The sequence below is a fragment of the Babylonia areolata genome, chromosome 29, assembly GCF_041734735.1.
Source record: "Babylonia areolata isolate BAREFJ2019XMU chromosome 29, ASM4173473v1, whole genome shotgun sequence".
Classification (NCBI taxonomy): Eukaryota; Metazoa; Mollusca; class Gastropoda; order Neogastropoda; family Buccinidae; genus Babylonia; species Babylonia areolata.
The window spans coordinates 24,126,913-24,147,114 of NC_134904.1; the positions used below are offsets into that span (position 1 = coordinate 24,126,913).

General features: G+C 40.0%; 1 protein-coding gene across 1 annotated transcript in view; it reads left to right on the top strand.

The window, feature by feature from the left end:
- LOC143274692 (palmitoyltransferase ZDHHC5-B-like) overlaps positions 1–14,086 on the top strand; it is a 54,493-nt gene extending 40,407 nt beyond the window's left edge. The window contains exons 7-8 of the mRNA XM_076578581.1: positions 5,376–5,526; positions 11,492–14,086. Coding sequence (XP_076434696.1) covers positions 5,376–5,526; positions 11,492–12,478 — 1,138 coding nt within the window. The 3' untranslated portion in view covers positions 12,479–14,086. The remainder of the gene's footprint in view (positions 1–5,375; positions 5,527–11,491) is intronic.
- The last annotated feature ends 6,116 nt before the right edge of the window (positions 14,087–20,202 follow it).

A 20,202-nucleotide genomic window follows, 5' to 3' on the forward strand; every position in this document is an offset into this window, starting at 1 on the left:
CTGATATTAATCCAACACTATCTTATAATCATAACAGAATACTACACACATCTTAGAGTACTGAGCACACTCAGAGACCAGATAGTCAGTGCTCAATAAAATGATTGGAAAACTATCATGGCTTGACCATTAAGTGGTGAATTAACTTACAGAAGTAATTAGTTGCATCAAACATAAGCATGGTAAACATGGCCTGTATTCAACATCTAAATCTCCTCCGCCGAAATGGGATAAGCAGAGGTGCAAATGGTTCCGTCTCATACGGATTTCCGTCTTGATGAAATTTCGATTTTTTTTTTTTTTTTTTTTTTTTTTTGTCCCTATGCTTTTGGTCCGGGAAAGTTTTGGTCGGAACTTGAATACTGAACTATTCACCGGAAGATGGAACTCTCTTGACTGGTTGACCAGTGCTTAGCTAAACTGAAGCCAGCGCCAGCTGTGTCTGGCCGCGCGCGCTGTGTACGACTCCCATTTTTGCCGCTGGAATCCGGATGGGACTGTTCGTTGGAAAGCGAGAACAGAGAGAATGTGTGTCTGTGTGTGTGTGTGTGTGAGAGAGAGAGAGAGAGGCACACACACACACACACACACACACACACACACACACACACACACACACACACACACACACACACACTGTTACTTAGCCATGAAACTCTGTATTTTACCGAGAGAAAAAAATCGCCTAGGACGGAAAATCATAGAAGCAGTCCGTCCCCGGGACGGACAAAAAATGAAAGGGGGAGGAGAGACATTACTGTTTCACCCCCTATTTCGTTCGAGTAAAGTAAACACAGAGTGGTATATCCCACAACCAAAGGAGGCATCACTTTTTTAATGAAACGTCAGTATAGGTGGCTGGCCTACGTGACTCTAAGCATGTGCTTTCAGCGTGCTTACCGCGTGATCGTCAGCTTCTCGAATCTGATTTGCTGTTTTTCTATTTTCTGAAATGCAAGGGCCAGCAGTTTGGCTTCACTTCCCGCGCTAGCCTAAGCTCTGTCTTTGCGAAGGGGAAGCATCTTTGCTTTAATCTTCGGGTAGCGGGAAGCAAAACTGCAAGTTTTTCACATGCCAGAATGCCGTTTTTGGAAGTTTCTGACGAGAGAAAAGCTCAAGAAATCGACAAAGATTGTAAGAACAAGTGGAAAAATGAATGGCTCAACCATGAAGACAAACTGAAACGGAAATTCTCGATGTGGTGCGCGAAAATTGACGCAAGTGGTTTGGCTATTTGCAAATGCTGTAACAACACAAAACTGAACTATGGAAAAAACGGAAAGAGATCGTTGGTAAAACACAGTGAGGATCCAGACCATCTTCAACAGCTCGCTTCCTACTCGCACACCTCCACAATGCCTTGTGCAAAACCTCTGTTTGCTGGCCCTAGTTTGACGGATAAAGTCATGGACCTTAAGATCAGAATTTGTTTGTTTCTCTCTGAACACTGCCTTCCATTCAGTCTCTCTGAAGACCTAGTGGACTTAATAAAGACTTCAGCTAAAGACACAAAGGCTGTAGAAAGCCTTCACATGTCCCGACTAACAGCAACATATTACCTGACACACGGCATTGCACGTGCTTAGTCCATTAAAAGCATTACCTAAAATCCATAAATTTTCCTTGCCAAAAATATAAATATTTTCTTCTTGAAAGGCACTCTGAGAGGCCCTGAGAGAGCAGGAAAATGCACTCCCCCAGACCCCCTAGACCGGACTTCAGTCTTGCCACTTTTTTCCACTTGCACCCCTGGATAAGTAACCTAACCTTTATCAGTGACAGCAAATGAGAAAGAAGGCATCATTCACTACAACATTCTGGAACAAACTATCAGTGTACAGAGACGTCACTGACTGTGACGTTGAAAAGAATGCTACAAGCATATGACAACATGGCGATTAGATCAGTCATGAGCAGAACTGTGACGACCTGTCAAAGCAATAATTCAACCAAGTAATCCAAACTAAGGCAATATCAACATACTCATATGAACACAAGTACTGTGTGGAAGAATACAATTTACAAATCATCAGCACATTTTACACACAGTACTTACAGCGTATGGCGATGATGCTGGCCATTGTGGCAACACACACTCTGCGTGCAACACAGCAAGAGAGAGAGAGAGCAGGCTCTAGCTAGTGACTGGCCAGGTGAAAGTGACCAGTGGTCACACTCTGTCGTTATTTATACAGGTTATGCGAACTGCAATGACACTCGCATGTGCTGCAAAGCAAATCGGCTCAGATCGGGCTAAATTTGAATAGAATTGTGTTTGTTACAAGGTGTTCAGTGATAGATTTCTAAATGATTCCTGAACCGATTTACATCGGATTGGTCGCAAAAGAAACAGCCCAACACCTACTTTCTAATGAGTATAAAATAAAGTGATGATTATATAAGATGAATTTATAATCTTGATTTAAGTCAACTGAAAAGGGTAAGTTTTTGTGGGCTTGTCACTGAAAATTACACACTGTGTTAAATCAGTTTAACTTAGGCAAACACAAATGGTATAGATTTAAAGATGGAGTTGCGACGATTCTGCCAGTATATAATACTTGCAGTTTACTGATCCGACAAAAGAGATATTTAATTAAATATGGTGTGTCCACTAACACTTATTCAAAATGCACAGAAGGGATCAAAACTGTTGTACGATGTATTAACAAAAAATGATGATAAACCCAAATGCTGTGTAAAATGGGTGAATAAATTCAATATCGATGTTCATTGGAAAACTGTCTTTTATAAAATCCATAGGATTAAAGATGTTAAAATGGCTGCAAATGAGAATCATTCATAGAATTCTTGCAACTAATATTGTTTTAAATGCTATGGGAGTATCTGATACAAACAACTGCATGCTGTGTAATGACACAAGAGACTCCATAGAGCATTGTTTGTGGCATTGTATACATATACAGTCCTTTTGGACCTCTTTAGAAAAATTGTTTATCCCTTTCGCTGCCAGGAAAATAAGATTTAAGTCAAATCTATTTGCCAGAGTTTTTTTCACAAAAAACGGGTATAAATTTTCAAAAAATTCTGTGCTCTTTGTTATTGGAGAAAGACCCATACAAGTATATATTTTCTGAAAGGGAAATGAATAAAGAATACAAAACTGATGTTTTCCCATTTTATGTATTTTTAGTGACATGCTGTTGTTTTGAAATCAGTGTTTTGTTTTTTGTCACATTTTCAACTTGTTCATTACAAACATTAGTCTGGTAATTTGCACTAAAATATCATATTTTCTGGACAAATAGATATCTGCACACTCAAAATCATACTAGAACAACTACAATATAAAAAGGCTGAAAAAGAAATAGATACATAATGCATTGTGACTTCTGCGGGTGATAATATGGATGTGAGGCCACGCCCCCTCAGTCTCCACCCCCCTCCTCTTCACCCCTCTCACACAGTCACTTTATCCAGTTCTCATCAGACCGTGCTGGTTGAGTGCCAAGAAAATAACTCACACTGCTAAAAATTCAGTGACTTCTGTCGTCTGCTAGAGCTGAACAGCCAGCATCACTCACTGACATGATAGTTGTATCTTGGCCACTCTCTTGATTGCTCCCTTTATTTTCTATCAAATCGTCCTATAAATGTTCACCACTGTCTTCTCCTTCGAATTTATGCTTCAATTCTTTCTGAGCATCAGCTAAAGAAAGTAATCTTGGTTGATTTAGTTCGCCACGATCGCATGTCTTGAGCACGGAGTCAGTCCGACATTTTGTTGAGCGAGCAAGGAGAGGAGCCAGGCAAAGACTGCGGCCAGTAACCCAACCAAAACGTTCAAATAAAAGACTGCCTTATGATGCAGATGTTGTTTCTAGCTATGAATAGAATCTAGAAAGATTCCCCAAGCTAAAGCTACCAGCATTTTTGTCAACAAACTGAATGCAAAGCAGGGAGAAGTCAGAATATTTCGATGATGAGTTATCTCGTCATTGTGGCAGCGAAGCGTACATACTTTCCATGACAAGTTATCTCGTCATATAGGCAGCCTAGGGGTTAATGAAAAATGTGAAAATGCCTATAACATTAAGATCTGTTACAGTTTAGTACTGTTCGGCGTTGCACAGCATTTAAAAACAGATAATGTATTGGATTTCATTATAATGTTTGCAAAACTGTATGTCTACAAATGCAAAATTGAAAAATGCACACCAGGTCTGCATGCCTTTCTAAAACAGCTTTATGCGAGGTATAAAATTGAATGGCATAATGCGTATGTAAAAAATGAAGTGTCCAGATTTGATGTGCAATGGAACTTTTATAAGCCAATGTTTTCTTTTCCCCAGTAGTTAATATTTGTATTACTGTCAAATGCCCTCTTTATAACCACTTCTTCCCATGGGATCTTTGGTGTGATGATGTTTTTGTTTGTGTGTGTGTGTGTGTGTTGTTGTTGGGTATTTTTGTTGTTGTTGGTTTTTTGTTGTTGTTTTTGTTTTTTGTTGTTCTTTGATTCAGGGGTAAACTGTCGTTGCTGACTCTAGCAAAACTCATCCATTGACTTATGCCCTATCTACTTTATCCTATTTTACTTATGATTATTATTATTAATGTCTTTAGTTTATTACAATGGTATATGGTGTGAAATTGTTGTTGTTTTTGTTGTTGCATATTTGTCTACATGTAAAAGAAAAAAATTTTAAATGTTGATTACAAAAAAACAACAAAAAAATGGTGTGTCAGAAACATGGTTTTCAACTCAGCCAAAGCTGTCAAGCAACGGTAGGTGTGGAGTGATTGTCGTTAAGTGTTGACAGTGAAAATCGGCTTTGTATCTTCTAAATACCTGATCTATTCTCATCCAAACACTTCAGTAGTGTGGTTTTAGTTTCCAACAGCAGTCACATACAGGATTGTAACTGTAGCATTATGTGTGACGAGAAAGACAAAATGACGTAAGGTTAGTGTCAGTTTATATCTTTACGACGAACGATTAAACTGAAATCAAATATGCTTCTAACTGATTAAAGTGTGTGTGTAAGCACAACAAATATGATATTGCAGCGAACGATACAGAGACTTGATTTGATAGACGTTTAGGAGCAGTTGTTTAAAAGACACTTTGCAATTACAATTCAAATGGCACTGCATTCTGCACGAGTCGTTGAAGACCGGCGTGTTTGTTGCAAAAAAGGCATCTGCTATACAGCTTGTGTGTGAAGCAGTATCTGAAGCCAGCTGAGCGCATGGCTACATCTATAATAGAATGATTGTTGCAAAACTACCAGTAATCAAATGACAGATAGATCAGCACATAGACTAAAACTGATGTAGCTCAGATAGTTGTTACATATCACCAGAATGACAGGGCTGAAGTTGAAACAGACAAGTGGTTGCATTCTTTGCAGACTATCAAATTACACGGTCAAACCTCGGACGTTACATATGGATGCGTCACAAGTGAGGTACGTGGCCTCAGACAAGGACGTGAAGATCAGCATGGAGGCTGGCGCAGCCATCAATGGGGTGGGACACCACAGCGCCGTGGTCAACAAAAGCGTGAGTAACTGATCAGGTTGTAGACCTTTTTTCCCCATCTTCCCGGTGGCTCTTTTCCTGTGCTGGTGGCTGTACCTCTTCAGATCAGTGTGTGGTGGACAGCGCACTCTCTGTTGGTGTTGTTGTCATCCATCTCTTTCACATGCTTGTGCTGGGCAGTGTTGTGGTGAGTTCACGGGGTTTGTGTGTGTGCAGTTGTATAGCCGTGTGAGGCAAACTATGGATGTGTGAATATGCTGTGTTATCACTCTTGGGGAAAATGTGGATGACGGATGATGGGCTGTTATGTAAAAGTGCTGTCATGGTGCTTCAAGAGCACTGTCTGCTTGATTATAGGTTTGTTTTTATTGAATTTGCTGTTTTGTCATTCTTTGGACAAATTGTAGGTGGTCAAGGAGCCAACACATAAACCATTTCAGAAATCTTGTTGAGAGAGACTGGCATCCATTTTTTTAGAGTTGGGTGTGTTGTGCAAATTTCCCGACTAATACTGCAGGTGTCTGTACTCCCCTGGGCCTGGTTGACATGAAGAAAGGAAATGAAGGCTGCTGTCACAAACCTGAATGGATCTCCATTGTTGCATCATCCTCATCCATCATCATTAAAACATTTACCAGATTTGTCCCAGGTGTTGAGGTCTAGGCTCTTGATCACTGACTGTCTCTGTCATGTTACCCCATCTTCCTTGCCCATGGTGTGTGTGTGTGCCAGTCATTAATGGGAACTGTCATTTGAAGCTTTCAGTCCCAGGGAGGTGCTCATTCAGCCTGTCTTCACTGTTACATGATCACTGTCCACAATAGGGGGGTGGGGGGGTGGCAGGTTAACAGGTGGTGTCCTGGGTGTGTTAAATCAGAACAGGCACTACTGAACACCACTGAAGTGACTTCACTAAAGTGCAAGGTCTTCTCAGGTATGTGTTTTCAAGGCAACTTATCAATGATGGCTGTGCTGAAATTGCAACAGAAGAAGCCTAGGTGCAGCTGTGGATGCGGGATTTTGGACAAGTTGAGGGTGGATTATTATAATTTGAAAAAAAAAAAAAAACAGAATCAAAATCTGGATGCTCCTGTCTCTGAAAGGGAACTCAAGTTGTGAAGTGTGTGGATTGAACAGGTACTGGTTACCAAGATTAAAGTCAACAAAGTAATGTGTCACATGATGCCATACAGCTGTCATGATCAGGTAATCTCTAGCTAGAACTCAGACACAGTGTGTTTCAGCCAGTCACTGTCAGCTGTATCATGTAGCTTTCTACAACAGGAAACCAGAATCAGGCCTTAAATTCATTTCTCAAATAAGCTTGCTTGTCCATTGTGTGGTTTCGATCTTCCTTGTTCATGCACATTTGGAAACCCCAAGTTAGTAAGTGCCAGCTCAGTAAATATGTACACTGTGACCAGACTAACTAGCTTTATTTCTGGCTCGTGTTTTGCTTTGTTGAAAGTTGGTGTGCTTTTGGAATCAGCTGAATTTTTTTACTATAGGTAGTGCAGATTTTGCTGTTCCACAGCTGAAGTATTCAGATTCAGTGGGCTAACAAACAGCTTTCATGTTTGGAAAATTGGAATGGGGACTAGAGTATTGTACACTAAGCAGTATCTTTTCTGTCTTGTACGTATCTGTACATTCATACACCCACATGCTACACAGAGATGCAGATACAAACACACACACGCAAATAAGGATGCATATGTGCAAAACACATACAGGCTGATGCTTACATGTCTTTAGCTCAGAAGTGGAGTTGATTTATGTCAAGAGAGAATGACTGTTTTTGTGGAGGTTTTTTGTTTTGTCTTGTTTTGTTTTTTTCATTTTCCTTGCTGCTGTTGCATTGTTGAAATGAGTTCTTAAGAATATAAAACCAGTGTCTTTGTGCAAGTTCAGTGAATCTCAGAATTGGCAAATATTGTGACTGCTGACTGGTGTTTGTTGCTCTATATTCTGGTGTGTATTGGTGTGTGTTACTTCTTCAGACCAGTAGAGTTTGTGTGGTAGAATGTTCTGACAGAACATACACAGTGACATGCACAACACAGGCAGCTGGTGTTGGCACCATCTCATACCAGTGTATGTGTCATGTAGGTAGGAAAACACTTTGTCGCACACAGATGTATGTGCGCCATGGAGGAAAGTTTAATCCTTTTTTTTTTTATTTCAAAGATTTTACTTTAATTTCATGTTACATCACTGCTCCCCAAACTGTACATTTAAAGAAAAGTATTTCACCAGTTGAACTTTACAAAAACTCTACACATTATTTTACAAAAAAATTGGAAATACCTTACCAATGGTACATGCCATGAAAATATATGTATTAGGAAGCTGAAGGCCTTACATGATTCTTCTGTTTAAGTGATGCTCCCTTGGCGTAAAACCAGAAATAAAAATATCACTGTCAAACAAGTCTTAATAATAATGATGATAAAAGGATATTTGGTATGCCCAATCTAATGATACAAAAGACCTGGGCGTTTTACAAGGAAAAATACAGTGACGAATGAAATCTAAAACACACAAATACATACGCACACACAGATCATCTCTCTCCAACTCCAACCCACAAACCCATACCCACTCCACACAAGATGTAGACACACACACACACACACACACACACACACACACACACACACACACACGTGCGTGCAAGCACATCACGGCCATTCAAGGCATATGAACATGTGTAGGTTTAAAAATAGTAAGAATAATAGAAGTAAAAAATTAACTTGATTAAAACATAAAAGTGAAGACAAGAAGTTATTTACTGATTTCAGTGGCTGGAAATCAGTGAGTTTTCAAAGAGGTTTTGGAAGAGGGGCAAGAAACAGCAAGACAGACAGGAAATTGGAGTAAGTTCCATGCGGAAGAAGCCTGGAAAAAATAAAATGTGTTTTCCATATGATCGGGTTCTGTAGGAGGGAATTTTTAAGATACGGTCGTCACCTAATGACTGGAGCTGGCGAGATGGAGAATAGTAATGCAGAAGCTCAAGGAGATATGCTAATCATAAATTTGTTGCACAGGAGAGGGAGTTTGCAATCTTTTCTTTTCTCAATAAGTAACTAGTGGAGGGAATGAAGGAGAGGAGTAATATGAACAGATTTGGGAGAATGGAAGATAAGCCGTGCAGTATGGTTTTGGACTCTCCGAAGTCTGGATAACAAGTAGTTGGGTCATCCAGCGAGCAAAGAATTACAGTAGTCAAGCCTAGATAGGACCAGGGAACAGACAAGGGTTTTGGATGCATCCTGAGACTGAAAGTGCATTTGACAGATCAAGGAAATCTGCTGTTCAAAAGACAGAGTCTGGTCTAAGTGAACATCAAGATTGCAAACAATTTTTGCAGTTGGAACATTACATCCATTTAACCCTTTCACTTCGGGAACTATTTGTGATTATATAATCACCAGCCTCTAAACAAAAGTCACAGAAATTAAAATTATGCTCAAAAGTATTTAAAGGTATATGTTTTCTTGAAGGAAAATGAATGGAGAATATGACAACTTCAATTTTGACAGGATGAGATAACTTTCAATAAGGGGAAGATGACTTGGATTTTAAAAAAATACACATAATATTTTTAGAAAAAAAAGAAGAAAAAAATTCAAGTTTGTTTATTTTACAGATGGAAATAGTGCTGAAATATTAGCAAATGTATTAGACACAACAACCAAGTGCAATTATGTTGTTTCCTGCACTATCATGTTGTTTTAAACACAAACACTATACATAACAACTCACATACACCCACACACACACCCTTCCACCCAAACACCCACAAACGCTGTCACACACACAATATTACAACACTAAAACTCACCACAAACAATATTTTGGCTTGAAGCCTTTATCTGGAGGGTTTTATAGTAGATGAAAACCCCAAAATGAAGGCTTCAAGCCAAAATATTGTTGTTTTTTTCTATACCAACTTCTGACACGACCCCAACCCCTTCCTGTTGATGTACCTTGTAGCATGTAATCATCATCAGGATAACCAGAATCACTCAAGTTGACCAACAGCAATATTACTTTTGTTTTCTGTCACATTTTCATAGTTGCTATTGTCAACAATTTTTGGAAAAATAAACAAAATTCTAGCCACCTCTTCTGTACTATATGTTCTGGCAGCCATGTTGACATGCTCAACAGCTTTTTGCTTTAAAAAAAAACACAAAAAAACCCCCACATCAGAATCAAGCCAAAACTGGTCAAGAAATTGTTTCAGACACCCGTCACGGCAGTCACCATTTGCATGGAAGGTAAGCTTGTGCAAGTGAGTGGCTGGACACATGATTATGCAGTTACCCATAAACCGCAGCTATATCTGTGGTCAGAAGTGAAAGGCTTAACTGAACAGCTTGGGCGCACACTTGGACAGAAGAACGTTTGCCATTTTTAAAAGAAACATTAACCACACCATTCTTAAATCCAAAGGCAAGGTAAAACAATGACATCCAGAATGAAATCCAGTCCATGACAAACAGGTTGATGTAAAAATGCTGAGTAAGGACGATGTAAAACCCACACAGTACACAATAAAACGTCAAGAGATCAAAACATGTCAGCCTGTCAGGCGAGTGAACAGTGATCTTCCCATTCCCATTTTAGAGCTGGTCTGATTAACCCACTACCATCTTGCCCACTGCTTGAGTGTGCAGCCACCTTCAGTGGCCTGTTGAGAGTTTGACCATTATACCTGCTTCGCCTGTTCATCCCTCCTCTCTCTCTCTCAGAAAGCTCAGTCTTGGTACAAAATTGATCAATGTATTTGTGCTCATCAGTGTTAATTGTAAGCACTTGAGTCACTGTACTATGGAGGTAGAGCTCATCATGAATATCCACCAGGATTATAATGATCGCCAAGACAGATTATCATTATGCTTTGACTGTCTTTCTCAGGATTGTTTGGACTTTCTGTATTTATGTTTCTTTCCAGTTTCTGCAGTGTGTGTGTGTGTGTGTGTGTGTGCGTGCGTGCGTTTCTATGCTTCTACCGTATGTAGTTTCAGAACATACTGTATGTAGTTTCAAAACGAATTTTTTTAAGTCATTGAAACATTTCATGATGTGTCTGGCATAATTTTGTTTGATTTAAACAATATTTTGTTTCTGAATTTCACAGTACAGATACAATGAATGCAACAGTTACAGAATGACAGGCAACCTTCAGTGTAGATTCCTGTGTCGAAATTACTGTTACATAGCATAATATCCTGTAGAAACAATAAGTGGTTTAAGTCATGAGATAATGTATTTGTATGTACTATGTAGGTCTGTAGTTACTATATAATAGTACTTTATTGTATTGTATTACTTCTTTATCACAACAGATTCTTTTTGTGAAATTTGAGCTGCTCTCCTTGGGAAGAGTGCATGGCCACAATGTAGCGCCACCCATTTCTAAAATCTTCTCTTTTTTCTGTTTGTTTTACATTTTAAAGTAGATTTTTCTTTAGAACTTTACAGTGTACCAGGGATAACTGTCTTGTTGCAGTGGGCTTTTTTATGTCCTCTAAGTGCATGCTTCAGCACCTCAAATTATCATCTCAGCTGAATGACAAGCATCCAGACCACTGCTCAAGGTGTAGTTGATGGGGAGAAAATTCTGGTGAGTGTGGGATTTGATCCCACGCACTCAGATTCTCTTGCTTGCAAGGCAGACATATTACCACAAGGTAACCATTACATATGTGGTACAGTATGATAGCCATTGAAACAAGAAGTGATATGGCAGATGTGGTATGCAGACCTGTGCTTAGTATGGTATAGTATGATATCCATTGAAACAAGACATGACATGTTTTTGTATGGAGGCCTGTAGTGACTGTGATAGTATGACACCTATTGAGACAAGAACTGATGTGACATACGTTTTTGTATGCAGACCTGTAGTGAATGTGGTATAGTTCGACACCCCCTGAAACAAGAAGTGGCATGACAGATATGTGTTTTTCTGCAGGCCCGTCGATCCACACCTGACCATGACATTCACAAAGGCAGCCATTCAGTTGATACGTACCCTTCCCCCATTGCCGTGCCTCAAAACGGAGCCAGCCATCCCTTCTTCAAGCATTCCCTGCCGCATAGTTGCAGCCTGGACCGAGCGGGACCCCCCCCTCAGGCAGTGGGTCGCCGTGCCAACAGCAGCCACAGCCTGCGGGATGGAGACACACACAGCAGCCAGGTGCCGCGTCTCCACTCTCCTCACATTGCCCTGGAGCGCCGTGCTCCCATTGGGACTGTGGAGGACCTCAGTCCTCGCTCCCCCCCGACTCAACACACCATGGTGGCTAGCCGCTCTCACTCAGACTTCCCCCACCATGCACTTGTCTCCCGGGAGAACAGCGGACATGGTGACAGGCGCTACCTGGAAATGGACCCAGCCCCAAAACCTCAGCCCATCAGAATCATGTCTCCCTATGTGACTTCACAGCCATCAGCAGGGGTCGCATCGGAGTTGACCTCCTCACCTCTGGGGAGAGACGGTGCAAGCTTGAACTCTACCAGCTCTTCAGTGCCCACAGTGGTGAGAGACAGACCCAAACTGTACCACCGTTCCAGGAGTAAATCGCGCGAGAGCCTCAGTCGGTCCAGGGAGAACATACTGGGCTCCAGGGAACAACTGGATCAGTTTTGGGGAGGTGTCAACAGCCGTGAAGACCGGTGTGACCCTCCTCAAGACACCAGTGTCAGTTCCTACCATTCAGCCTTGGCCTCTTTGCCATCTGGCAGACGGCGAGGGTCAACTGGGAAGTCGTTGATATCCTCCAAGCTGCCCCCACCCAACCCATTCCCCAGAGACAAAGCTGATGGACCTGTGTCAAACCTGGACCCCATCCTGTGCACAGAATCAGGACAGCCCCCCAGTGTGCGCTTGAAACGAGGACGTAAAGACAGCAGCCGCAGTGGGGCCGGAACCATCACCACGTATGAGGCCTCCGTGTGACCAGCTGTCTGGGGGTGTGTAGGGATCTCTTGTGAATGACACAGGCTTGGAGTCTGGATGACTCGCTGTCTGTGTCTTTTCAGTCCTCTGCGATAAAGTGAACAATCCTGCTTTGGGGGTTGTCTGGGGGTTCTACTCTTCATCTTGTGATCCTCATCACACTGGTCAGTGTTCAAAAGTGGCCCGAGTGTTTGTTTAGCCACTTAAGTGTTGTACATTGTTATGCTGCATTTTCGGACAGGTGTGGCCTGATATTGCTTTTGGCCACATGTGTGCATCATCAGTGCTGTCAACATCAAATCGTGTTCAGGAGTGGCCTCAAAGGTGCTTGGCCATTCACTGATGTATTAACAGTCCTCCTCCTCATCATGTCATCAGAGTTTTGAGGTACATGACACTCAGAGAGCTGTTTTTCTTGTCAGCATTGTCATCATGTCAGATTACAGATATCGAAACTTGTATAATCTTTCAATAAATTTAAGGACATGGACATATTCACATCAGTAATTTTTTTATCATTCACAGTATCATGAATATGGGCAGATGTCATTGATGTCGTCAAGAATGTTCAATGCTGCAAGAGTGCTATGGCTCACACTATTGTTCACAACATCCAGGTAGTTTTTTCAAAATCTCCATGTACAGCTGACACAAACTGTTGGTTTACTTTCTTGCTCAGTTTGCTTATCCTCTCAAGGCCTCTCAAACTACCCACAGGCTATATTATGTCAAGGACTGTTGTTTGCCAGATTTCCTGGAGACTATTCTGCACACAGACACAAGGTGATAGTGCTCAGGTAAAGGTTAGATAGGGGAGTGACTGCCTGAATAGTGCTGGGAGTGACTGCCTGAAAAGTGTTGATAAAAACAAAAATAACACCACGCCAGCCTTAGACTGGTATTGAAGATGACCACTGGACAGTATAAGGATCGAGGCATTGAGACTCTTTACAAATGAAGGTGACCCTTCAGACATGTTCCAAAACCATGTAAGGATGGACTTTTTGTGGAGTGAGTTTTTGAGCCATGTGTATGGCTTGAAGATGACTGCTCCTCAGGATTTGTTAGAGCCAGATTATGGACAGGACCCCTTGATGCCATTTGTAAATGATGTCCAAGAATGTGTTGTAAAACTTGTCTTGTAGGATTGCCATGGGTGATTTTTTGTCCAGTCCATATTGTAGCCCCATTTACTGGGTATGGGAAGGTGTGAATGCTCTCTTTTCTGTCAGATGACTGGTTTTTTGACTCACTTGTGTAAACAAAGTGAGTCTATGTTTTAACCCGGTGTTCGGTTGTCTGTGTGTGTGTCTGTGTGTCCGTGGTAAACTTTAACATTGACATTTTCTCTGCAACTACTTTGTCAGTTGACACCAAATTTGGCATAAAAATAGGAAAAAATTCAGTTCTTTCCAGTCATTTTGTTTAAAACAATACTGTGCCTCTGGGAGGGGCACAAAAAAATAAAGAATGAAGCCTAATTATATGCAAACTGCATTTACTGTTATATTTTTTGTATTCTCTAAACTTGGCACTTTGATCTGATATTCTGACCCAACAGCTAGAGCAGTCATTATTATCATTTTTTGTTCAAACAGGAACTTCTTTTGCTAAGCATGGAAGTTTTATTTATTTTGCAAACGTTTTGGTGCAGATAGTAAAAAAGGGAAATTACTCTGTAATGCTAGTGGAGTTAATTTGGTTTAAACTGATCTTTCTCATCTTAAACATTGCATTTTGAAACAAGAGAGGCAAGGCCTTCATGACTCACTTGTGATGCACTTTTTTTTTTAAATCCAAGCTTTTATGTATTGAGTATAATTTCAAAATGCAATGTTTAAGATGAGAAAGATCAGTTTAAAGCAAACTAAGTTCCCCCAGCAGAGTAATTTCCCTTGTTTTACTGTCTACACCAAAATGTTTGCAATAAATAAAACTTCCATGCTCAGCAAAAGAAGTTCCTGTTTGAACAAAAAATGATAATGATGATAGATCTTTTGTTGGGTCGAATATCAGATCAAAGTGCCAAGTTTAGAGAATACAAAAAATATAAATATAACAATAAATGCATTATACTCAATACATAAAAAGCTTGGATTTTTTTTAAAGTGTATCACAAGTGAGTCTTGAAGGCCTTGCCTTTCTTGTCTTATTTCTGCCTGCTGGTCAGTTTACCACCATGCATTACCTGTGCAGTCATTCAGGTGCTGGCAGAACTTCTTTTCTGTGAGAAAGCAGTGAGATTGTAAATACTGGGAGGGTGTGTCAGTGATGAAGTGTGTCCCACCTTTTTGAAATTCTGTGATAGAAATTTCATCTTTTCTGTTGCTTTCTTTGATTTGGGCCTTTTCCTTTTTGGTTTATGTATGTAAACATTGTGAGTCTATGTAAGAAACCTGTGTTTCAGTTGTCCATGTGTCTGTAAAAATCATTTGTATGTATAAATATGTTTGTGTGTGTTCATGGTAAACTTTAACAAATTAATTTTCTCTGGAAATACTTTGTCAATGCCAAATTTGGTTTGGAGACAGAAAAAATTATCAGTTCTTTATGCACATTCCAGTTGTAATGAAATGCACTTCTGGGAAGGCACAAAACATCGTGAAGGAACAAAAAGCAAATCAACAGTCAATTTACTGTTACATGTTTTATTCTTTTTCACAAAGCTGTAGCGCTTTTATCTAACGTATTGACAGATTGATTAGAACTCATCTCTGCTGAACTTAACAGGCACTAAATGTAAGATATGTAGAATTTCTGCTTTCAGGCCTGTAGTCTGTTAAAAAACAAAAAACAAAAAAACACACACACAGAGAAAAAAAAGGAAAAAAGAGAATGTTTTCTAAAAGTTTTTCATGTAAAGGAAACCTTAAAATAGATGCCTTAACCTTTCCCGTACGTCGCCTAAAATTTTGCGCGCCGTACATCGTGGGTGTGCAGAAACCCATGGTTTCTAAGAAGGAATGACCCCTCGCTGTACGTCGTGGGTGTGCAGGCACCCATGGTTTCTGTGTACGAACTAACCCTTCGCTGTACGTCGTGGGTGTGCAGGCACCCATGGTTTCTGTGTACGAACTAACCCTTCGCTGTACGTCGTGGGTGTGCAGGCACCCATGGTTTCTGTGTACGAACTAACCCTTCGCTGTACGTCGTGGGTGTGTAGGCACCCATGGTTTCACTGAAGAAATAAGACCTTGCCGTACGTCGTGGGTGCACAGTAACCCACACCTGTCCGTAAAGCAAATTTGACTTTTCTTCAGCAGACTTGCATGTGCAGTTTCCACTTGTGCGTGTAGGCTATTTACTCCAGTGCTTGACCAGGCGCATTGTGAATAAGTTTTGCCCGTGAGAAGAGAGTGTTGTTACTTACAAAAAACGTTGTTTTTTGTTTGTTTGTTTTTTTTTGTTTTTGTGTGTGTGTGTGTGTGTTGTTTTTGTTGTTGGTTTTGTTTTGTTTTTAGCGGCTACACGCCCATCCTCTTTCTGTCAAGGCAGATGCCCTAACATAGCAGCAACAGCCTGGTATCAGTCCCCCCTTCCCTTGGCCTAGATCTCGGCATTCCTGGCTGGCTGGCTGGCATTTTTTTTTCTTTCTTTTTTTTAGCCATAGTCGGGTTTTCTCTACTTTGAACAGATTAGGATAAGAATAAAATTTCTATATCAACTATCTTTCTTTTTTTAGCCATAGTCGGGTTTTCTCTACTTTGAACAGATTAGGATAAGAATAAAATTTCTATATCAACTAGATTTTAGATCAATTGATTTCAGACTTACAAAAATATCCAGTTCTTAGAAAGGCACTTTAATTCCAACTAGATAAAAAGCTATCAGTCAGTTGCTCCCGATCATTCTCTACAAGAAAAACAGTTCATTCAATATTGTTGAAGATATCTAGTGCAATAAATATTGTTTTCTGAAATTAGTTACAACTTTAGAGTAAAACTTGCCGCAGACTTGAACCGGGATACGATCAACAAAAGACAAGGTCACTCTGATCTCTCTCTGTAGCGAGCCCAAGTGACGTCATGTCGACAACGCGTGGCGCGCAAGCTTTGCATGGGTGGCTCCACACCCACGACGTACGGCGTGCAAGGTTTATTCTTTGGGAGTATGGGTGTCGTCACACCCACGACGTACTGGGACATTAATTGATTAATAACTTCTTTGTTTATGTATAAAAGAAAATAATGTTCAGTGGATATGTAGTAAACTATATTATGGACAAAGTCATGAAATTATGTGGAAGTGGCTTCAATATTACTTGAGTTACAGAGCAAAAACACTTGTCTGGGTGATTTCACACCCACGACGTACGGGAAAGGTTAAGAAAGAAAGGAATAAACTTTTTTAAGTATAAAGCTGCTGGGCAAATACCCAAAACATTCATTCACAGCCTTGGGCAATTCCCCTCTCACACCACTTAAAAAACATCTGCTATCAGATGTCAGTACATATGACAATGTAATGAATCAAACGTGACTTCTAGTGACTGAGAAATATACATAACTTCAGTGATCCCTTGGACAGTTGAGAGAAAAATTCTTCATTGGCTTTTTCACTAATTTTGCATTTTGACAGTGGGTCGTCATTTCTTAGCTTTCATGTGGAAAAAAAAAAACATAGTGCTAAGAGAGGTTCAGATAGCTTTGGTATTTACATTTGATGACTTGAGAAGTATGCATACTTCTTTTCTCTGTTTTGATATTGAAGATGACAATATGATAAAACTGTTGGGAGTGGGAGAACATATCCAATCTGCCTGGTGTGATTACTGTGTGTGTACAGTATGTTTGAAAGTGGAACACAGATAGATTTCTGTTGGTTGTTTACTTTTGAAAAAAATTAATGTGGATGTCAAGATTGTTGCATAACCTTTTGGCACATGTATGCTCCAAGACAAACTCGTGCTGGATGTAAAAAAAAAATTAAAAAATCAAGGTATAGGTTTAATGTGTGTCAAGTGAACTTTAGCAAAGACGCATGCTTCCAACACAGTGTAGGTGCTATGGTTAAACAGTTTTTTAATTGTGAAGATTGTCCTTTTTCCTCATATGTTTTTTTTTGTTTTCAGTAGGAAACACACATGAGCCATGAGGGTTTCAACTTTTTCACTTCCTTTCTTTTAATTTCTTTTCTGTTGCAAGTCTGTTCACCTGGGAATTTGTTTTTGTTTTTGTTTTTTCCTAGAAAGCCTTGAATATTAAAAAGAAAAGTCTTTCTGGACTTGATATTTTGTCCCTTTTGTTAATATGAGCAGTATTTATTAATGTTAATGCCTTGATGTGTGAGTTGCCTGTTGGTACTTTTTTCTGATTATTTTTGTTGTTGTTGTTTTTCCTTTTTTGATTCCTTATAATGCCTGTTCTTATAGATATATAGATTTGTGTATTATATATGATTATTTTTTTTATTTCAGATTTTTTTTCTTTAATCCTGTGGTGGGAATTGTTGGAATGATAAATGGCAGAGGCTAGTTTTACTTTTAAGTTACACACATGCATGAAAAAAATGTGCCAGATTTTCTCATGCTGGCTGAGTTTGTTTTGTTTGGGGTTTTTTTTTTCTTTTTTTCAGGTTCTGTGGGATCTGTATTGCTGGTGTTGTCTTATTTTTAGAGGGTTTTGATCAGTGTTTTCAGCATTGCCATGGCCCACACAGATCCGTAAGCAATAATGTGTGAGTGGGGCGGGCAATATTAGGTGCCCATTCTGTACTTCATGTTACTAGTGTTGCCTTTTACTTCGTGGGAATGTGGATGTCTTTTTCCAAACAATATGAACAGGAGGTGATAGATGAAATGGGATGGCTAGTACCACAAGTATTGTCACACAAAGATATGAACTGTTACTGAAGTATTAGTGTTATAGTTGAACAGCTGAGTTTGAAAAGTTTGCATGTATGTATGCATACATACACACGCAGAGAGAGACAGACGGACACACACACACACACACACACACACACACACACACACACACACACACACACACATGCACATCAAATCACTTTCATGCAATAATCTGATAACATAGCAGAATTGCATCAAAAACAAATCCAAATCAGCAATGGATCCAGTTCAGCTTTCTGTCCTTCAGCTGTTAGCATAATGAGTTCAACACATGACATTGACAGGAGACCGTGCTCAAGCTGATGACTTTAATGGTTTCAGTTTATTCCACTTGTCAGAAGAAAGTTCATGATCACAATTATACTGTGTTGCCTCACTTTAAAATTTAGTCAGCTGGAGTGCATTCATCAAGCAGTGACATCTGCCAGTCATTTTCATTCTCAAAGACATCAAATTTTGCTGCTCTGCAGAGCTTTCGTGACAAGAACTTATGAAACTACAGGGGCTTGTTTCTGGAACGTTGCATACTTGGAATTTCTTGCACATGTGACCCAAAAAGTGGTGCTAAACTCTCAGATTATCACAGACAGAATGAGAGCATCACTGGAGTAAAAATGATATAATTTAGCTGCATGTCATCATATGACGTCACTGATAGTTGCCGTTTGTTCATCTGATTTTGAGTTTTTGCACAGTAGCCTGCAGCAGAGAAGATTAGATGACTGAGTCCAGTTTTGCCACTGTGTAGAGCTGTCCTGCCAAGTCTTGAACTCATGAAACTGCTGAGGCTGTGTGTGGAGCTTTGCATACATACATATGTACATACATAGGTATGTACATGTTTTCATTTGAACATACTTATTGTTGCTCTGTTCTTCTAAAGGTAAAGTTTGTTGGGATTTTTAAAAAAAAATTTTTGTTGACGTTTTGCTGATTTTGTCTTGTGATGATTTACTTAACCCTTATAGCCATGGTGGTGATCTGGTCTTCAAGCAGTGAGGTATAGCCATCTGGTTCCCCCTGACAGTGATACACGAACAGTGATAGATCTCTGAAATGCTGCAGTGCATTTCTAAAGTTTACATGCGAACATGATGGAGAGTCAGCTGATACTTTACGCCATGTTCACATGTAAACTTTAGAATGATAGATTTGTGTAGTGAAGACAGTCTCTTGTAAAGATGTGAAACTAATTATAGATGTCATGCTACAGTTAGAACTAGAACACCACAGTCATATCATAGTTAATGCTTAAAAGGAAAGAAGTAATCACATCATAGTCTTGATAATGACTTTTGTCTAGATGACTGGTCATGTTGAAAACACACAGGTTCTGACAAGGAGTTACCAGTCAGTGCTCTAAAGTTTGCATCCTGGTCAGTGTAGTGTTTGTGGCTCAGAATGAGGGCAATTGTCAGAGGAGTAAATGATGGCCACAACAGCTGAGGGTTCTGGGTTTGAATCCCAGTCACAGCATCTGGTGGGTTAAGGGTGCAGAATTGCAGATCTGCTTGTGCCTGAACCCCACTGTATATTATTGCAGAAGATCATATGTGCTCGATAAGGATCCCATAATCTATATCAGGGTTAGTGGCTTATAAAAACAAGAACATACCCAGCATGTACATCCCTCCCCCCTCCCTCCCCCCCACCCCCCCAAATATGGAGTATGGTTACCTTCATTGTAGGGTTAAAAAAAAAGAAGAAGAAAAAAGAAGTCATGCACTAAAAAACACACAACTGCTTTGTAATATAAACATGAGAGTTGCAGCCCATAAGCCTGAAGAAAGAAGTGATGACCGGTTCACACTTGCACTTGCTGTGTAGAGTTGGTACCTGGATACTAAGACAAGAGAAAGTTCAAATGTCATCCTCC